This window comes from Ruditapes philippinarum, unplaced genomic scaffold (genome assembly GCF_026571515.1).
Source record: "Ruditapes philippinarum isolate M1 unplaced genomic scaffold, ASM2657151v2 ctg1022_1_1_1_1, whole genome shotgun sequence".
Lineage (NCBI taxonomy): Eukaryota > Metazoa > Mollusca > Bivalvia > Venerida > Veneridae > Ruditapes > Ruditapes philippinarum.
In genome coordinates this window covers 50,280-57,037 of record NW_026858309.1, presented here as the reverse complement: position 1 = coordinate 57,037, position 6,758 = coordinate 50,280, and the positions used below count along the sequence as shown (strand labels likewise).

The window sequence follows — 6,758 nt, the reverse complement described above, 5'->3', positions numbered from 1 at the left end:
GCATTGATCCTGATCAGAGTGCGCGGATGCGTAGGCTGGTCTTGATCCATGCTGGTTGCAAACCCACTATGTTGGTTTTGTCGTGACGCGGCTCAAATGTCTTCGGTATAAGACTATGAAATTGTTCTAAAGGCGTTAAATGAACATATTTATTTGACGAAACACAAGTTTATCGGGTTGTCATTCTCACGAATGATCTAATGAAGTAAACATTCCTGAAAATTGTAATGCTGGTTATAGTCTGAGTTTATTGACCTGTCAATTATGCATACATTATAGGACTCATTTAAATATTCGATTCCACTTCGGTTTGGTCCGTGTAGTTTACGAGAATTAATGTGGAGTATATTAATCATGGATTGAAAGTCACGCCAGTTTAATGTGAAAGTTTTCGTTAATTCACAATAGTACAATCGGTAAAGAGAATGCCTAATAATTGAGAGGTCTGGTTCGATCCTCACTGTTGCCATTGTTTTAGTACTCTTTCTTTATTTTTGCAGTATATTTTAATGGAACAAATTTGTAGTGTGTTTTACGAGTTGCATAGATATTTATTGATTTTAATCCGATTTAATTTTTAACATGAATTCTTAAAACATGCTATTTAAAAAGAGTATAGATATAACAAAATTAAGTAAAACATAATAAAACAAAACAACAACATAAAATAATCATAATTATATAGCTTTAATAATTTTGAAAGTATTAATAAGAAAAAAACATGGACCAACGCGGTCTCGAACTTAAAACACGTGTGGCACTTAGATTATAAACTAGTGCTTTACCCTATCGCGCTATATCGCTGAGTACACTTAGTTTAGAGATACAAATTAAATTAAATTCCATCGTACAGCGTACATCTCACGGAACTTACCGAAAATCTACCGAAGATTAATATACTGTGTGCATCGACCGTGTAATCAGTATGTAATTGACAGGTTAATAAAACCAAACAATAAAGTATAATGATGTAGCAGCCGTATGCGCTAATTCATTTCATTAAATTTTATTTAGAATAAAATATTTTTGTTTACTGTGTATATTGTCCAACAACATTGACCTGGCACTTCATTAACTTTCGTAAAGGTCATTTGAATAAACACTGACCAGTATCTATCGAATATACCAATATATTTGCTAACTTCACTCGTCAGTGAGGTGTGGTGTATTGGTATAGATGTCGGACTACCGATCTGAAGGTCTATGGTTTGATCCTTTACAACACCCCATTATGATTTTTTTTTAATTTACTCGCAAGAATTAATTTGAAATAGTTTTACTACACCTAGTTTAACAAAACCTTTATAGTGGTGTTTTTATACACAATTATATTTTTTTATTTTATAACAGTATCATATTTTTTATAACAGTTTCTTTCAACGGTTCCTTTTGTGACATTATGAAATCGTTTATGCTTTAACGCATACGCGCTATAAAGGCAATTATTATAAATACTACACCGTTGGTACACACAAATAAAAGATTTGCAATAGTTTTGAGAGATGGCAATTCTAAATATAAAAAAGTTGCAGTAATAGGATTCAAACCCACCAGAATTCGTCTAAATTCTTCAAGTGAAGTGAAACCTCCTTTACCAACTGCGCTAAGATTGATTTTTAATTTACACAATTTTATCAATTCGATATTTACATTCATATTGATTTACAGGTAGATCGTAACGTTTACGGAATATACCGACAACAGGGTCAAATGCAAGAGTGCCAGGGCAATAGTGTTGTACAATAAAATTTGCCAATGGCGTTGCACATATTCGGCGTAACTTATACGTTATTCGCGCATTTCTACGTTACTGAATATGCACGATGATGTAAACCCAATTGCATCTACAAATAAACAGTAGCGTTTTTGGTCTCTTATGTGTAATAGACGGTTTTTATCTTAACAATGAGAAAAGTCTTACGCCTAACCATGATATTCAGACTTGGTTAGGTATTATTAATTTTATGTATGGTATTAGTTAAACAATGTGTGTGACGGGGAATTTAGAAATAAATAACTACAACAACGGTTTAATATGATCAATCTCGAATTCTTTATTTGGTAAATTTTCAAATCTGTCTCGGATTTTCTTTTTTCACGACCAAGCCCTCAAGTTAGCCGGAAAGCTGTTATCGGCATTTATGCCATGTCTTTAAAGCGCTAAAGTTCATAAGCAATGTTCCATTTCCTTTCATGTGTTTGACAAAAACAACTCAGTTTTGCTTGTATATCATTATCTTCAAAAAAGATATACCCCTTGCAAATTGTTAAATTGCTTTCCCTTTTATAAATCGTTAAAAAGGTACGAATGTGACAGAAATAAATTTTTGTTTTCGAAATGAAATTTTAATGGTATAAAAGAGTGTTACTCGAAGAAATTTAGCAGATGGCAAAATGGACATTTTGTACAATTTGTTTCCTTACGGTTTCAAATAAGACTGCCCTTTTAATTACACCATTTTATGTTCATATTTAATTTCTAATGATTTTTTTAAATAAAATTGCTGGTGGTAGAACACCACTTTGTTGTACCTTTTGAGCCCACTCTTTTCTTTGGTGTCCTGAAAAGTTTTTTCAAACTAGACACATTTATCTCATCAATTTTGAAGACCTAAGTTTAATTGAGAAAGAAAACGAGAACAAAAGTTTTAAAAACAAAACAAATTTACCCAGATTCTCCATCGTCTATAGCTATGTTCCGTTGATGTAGTAAAACTTAAAATTTGATTGCACATAATAGAATCGAATGATTCTAATTTATAACCTAATTTAATGTCTACGTGAACCAGTTTACAGACACAAGTTTTCTTATTTAAGCTTGTATTTATGTAAGGTTAGAGTGAAGATAAGAAAAGCAACCAAATTAACCATTTGTGACATGTAAGTACTTACAAACAAAACAATTTGTTTTTCTCTTACTACTTCATTTTGAAAGAGAAGTGAGCCGCACAGCTATTGCATGTCAACCAAAATATGTAGAACCTACAATTATCAAAACAACTTTGGCTGTTCCAAATGTAAAAGGTAAGTCAACAAAAAAGCAAAAGAAGAATTAATTAATAATTTGAAAAAATCATTTTGCTTGTAACTTGCTTGTATTTAAGATCTAAGTTCTTTTGTTAGTTGTACCTTTTTATTATTTACCAACCATATGGTATAAATTTATACTGTGATATAGCGGAGTAACAAAACTATGCCGACTAAACGAATAGCCTTAAACAGTTAAACTTTAAATTTTTTTGTATTGGCCTTCCGTAAATATTTCACTATAAAATGCCAAGAGAGATAATATTTTTCAAAACAAGGAAAAAACCTTATTAAGGTAAGACATTGTCTTATAATACATTTATTAATAAACAAATACATATCCAGTACATTTTCAATACAAATTTATAACGAATTATTAACTTACCTCAATATATAAAACCGTTATTTTTATTATTTCCAAACGTTATTTCAAATCAACAAATTAAATGACATAATGTTGACATGTAATATGTTTTATCTAAGCAATGGGACTGTGTGTAGTATATGTGGCATATGTGCTGGTGTTGGTGGGATCGGCTCTAGCAGAACCGGCCCTTGATATAAGTAAAATAAAGATCACTGACTGTAATTGTCAAAGATGTCTCTATACTCAGCTTGGTTATGCCATACACGGAACTGTATCTGTGACTTTCGGAGGCAGCAAGGTATATGAAATATTGTATGCTAGAGTAATTAGATAGAGGATATTTGTTTAGTTCAGTGTAAGATCGGAATATATTTCACCGAGTGAGCACCAAAAGGTATATTTCACGAGTGGCGCAGCCACGAGTGAAATATGAACTTTTGGTGTTCACAAGGTGAAATATATTTCGATCTTACACTAAACTAAACAAATTTTCTTTTTATTATATGCAAATAAACGTTTTAAAAAGACATTAAATCTAATACTGAATGAAAAGCGCGCCAAATAATTATACAACGTGACGTCATTTACGACGTCACGTCATTAAGTTGGTACCCAGTACTGTGCACGCTGGTATTTCACTGAAACAACGTAAGGGGCTTAAATTCAAAACAGTGAAATTATCAAAGTGGTAATTTCACTGTTTCAAACAGTGAAATTACCAGTTTTCTATCACTGATATATAGAGGATATTTGTTTAGTTCAGTGTAAGATCGAAATATATCTCACCGAGTGAGCACCAAAAGGTATATTTCACGAGTGGCGCAGCCACGAGTGAAATATGAACTTTTGGTGTTCACGAGGTGAAATCTATTTCGATCTTACACTAAACTAAACAAATTTTCTTTTTATTATATGCAAAGAAACGTTTAAAAAGACATTTTAACTTAGTACTAAATGAAAAGGGCGCCAAATAATAATATAACGTGACGTCATTTACGACGTCACGTCATTAAGTTGGTTTCCAGTACTGTGAACGCTTGTATTTCACTGAAACAACGTACTGGGCTCAAATATTCAAAACAGTGAAATTATCAAATCGATAATTTCACTGCTTCAAACAGTGAAATTACCAGTTTTTAACTCACTGATATATTTCTATAAACCACCGAAAAGCATGTAATAAATTTCTATAAACCACCGAAAAGCATGTAATAATAATACTTAATCTTTCTTATTTTTAAAAAATAATCTACGGAAAGTAACTACATTTTGTTCAATATCGGTACATATTGAATTGTTTCCCTTAAATTTGAACGACATTTGGCGAGAATTAACATTTTATAAAGCCAGTTTTGCTGATAACATTTTACAAATCGTAGCATAAATTGATTAGAAGAAGTAAATAATGGATGAAATATATATATGAATGTTTCTCGTGGGACTAGTTCCGAAATGGCCGCTTCGTGAGCCGCGATGTTGTTAAAATAAATGGTTACCGATTTCTATCCGCCTGGCGTCTGGCATAGTGGTAGGAGTTGGGAGGTACATATAGTATGCAAGCAAAAGGTGTCTCATAAGTCAGAAATGGCTGGCCCTTTCAGAAGGGGCGACACTATAATAAACAAGAAATTTTCCTTTACCTTTTATTTACATGTTTTTTTTTTACCTGTACTGAGGTTTCCATATTGTGTTTCTAAAAACAAATACTAAATTAATCTGTCCGCTAGTCTTTGTTCTGTACCATAGCGTATTGTTTGACACCAAATATTGAAAATAACTGTGAACTCCAACGGTGATTACAGTAATTTCCCTTACTTTTTTACCTTAGCGGTCTACACGAATTTATGATTTTCGGCACCCCCCCCCCCCCCCCCGCGAATCTATTTAAACATTGTGAATATTTGTATAGTGTTGTTGTGTAGACCCAAAAAATGGACCTTTCTGCGAAAATTTGCTTCCGCGAATTCAAATACACATACAGTATTTTTTAATGACTAAATTGTATCTTAGGCATACTGATCTTAATAAAGATATAACTTTAATCGTTCAGTTTTGTTCACCAAGCTGAAGTCATAAATATAAAAACGTCAAAGATACTTTTTGCAAGTTATAGGCATCGCCATGTCTAATCTTGTAAAAGGTCAAATCCAATGTGCCTTTGCAGCATAATCATTGTTTCATGTGTTATTAGTGCAGTGGGCCACTGACTAGTTTTGTCTGTACTGAGATGATGTGTCTGTTCTAAAAACAAACTCCAACAGATTACAGATACTTCTTACATAAATAATTCAAAGTACTATCAATTATAATTTATTTTAGGTAAGTTGTTCTGATGAAGCTATTATAACTTTTGGAGGTTCAGTAATCGGTTGGAACTACAACTGCCCCATTAGCGGCTCGTCAAGTGGAATATTTGAAGTATCATATAACTACGGGAATCTTCTATGTGGTACGACCTTCGACAGAGTGTTACTACATAGATGCTCTGGAACACCGTGTAGTTCATTCGGCTGAAGAAAAATGTTTTACGAATGGTACAAGCTAACTATATCAACCCTTTGTTGTGAATATTTTCTGTTTTTATGATTTGTTGCCTTTTGTTCTCGGACAATAAATGTATATAACATGTTGTAGTTTTGTTTTAAAAGACACATTACTGTCTTTAAGTATGTTTATGTTTGGGACCTCCATGGTTCAGCAGACAAAGTCGTTGACTTTAAATCACTTGCTACTGATCACAGTCGGTTTCGAATTCCCGGAAATTATCTTGCATTATATCATATGAGAACTAACTAACTAACTAACTAACTAACTAACTAACTAACTAACTAACTAACTAACTAACTAACTAACTAACTAACTAACTAACTAACTAACTAACTAACTAACTATTTAACTAGCTAGCTAACTAACTAACTAACTAACTAACTTACTTACTTACTTAATTACTTACTTACTTACTTACTTACTTACTAAGTAACTAACTAACTAAGTAACTAACTGACTAAGTAACTAACTTACTAAGTAACTAACTTACTAAGTAACTAACAAAATAAGTGACTAATTAACTAAGTAACTACCTAAGTAACTAACTAACTATAACTAAAACTAACTATAACGTCCTATAATTAACACTTACTATAATTAAAACTTACTATAACTAAAACTAACTATAACTAAAACTAACTATAACTAAAACTAACTATAACTAAAACTAACTAAAACTAACACTAACTTTAACTAACACTAACTATAACTAAAACTAACACTAACTTAAACTAAAACAAACTATAGTTAAAACTAACTAAAACTAACACTAGAACTAAAACTAATTAGAACTAACACTAGAACTAAAACTAACTAG

The 6,758-nt window shown here is 31.8% G+C and overlaps 1 protein-coding gene across 2 annotated transcripts; it reads left to right on the top strand.

Annotated features, from left to right (window-relative positions):
• Positions 1–2,797: 2,797 nt before the first annotated feature.
• On the top strand, positions 2,798–6,023 carry LOC132752742 (uncharacterized). Of its 2 annotated transcripts, none has more exons than XM_060743109.1 (3): positions 2,798–2,880; positions 3,511–3,692; positions 5,714–6,023. In XM_060743109.1, the coding sequence occupies exons 2-3, from the start codon at positions 3,513–3,515 to the stop codon at positions 5,906–5,908; spliced, it is 375 nt and encodes a 124-aa protein (XP_060599092.1). In that variant the 5' UTR covers positions 2,798–2,880; positions 3,511–3,512; the 3' UTR covers positions 5,909–6,023. The 2 variants fall into 2 exon arrangements, with proteins under 2 accessions (XP_060599092.1, XP_060599091.1); XM_060743108.1 differs by lacking the exon at positions 2,798–2,880 and adding an exon at positions 3,184–3,322.
• Positions 6,024–6,758: the final 735 nt, after the last annotated feature.

Excerpts from the sequence above, each read along its gene's own strand:
- LOC132752742 (XM_060743109.1), top strand. The coding sequence starts at position 3,513 with ATGGGACTGTGTGTAGTATATGTGGCATATGTGCTGGTGTTGGTGGGA. Across the intron at positions 3,693-5,713 it reads TGACTTTCGGAGGCAGCAAG|GTAAGTTGTTCTGATGAAGC; the intron begins GTATATGAAATA and ends AATTTATTTTAG.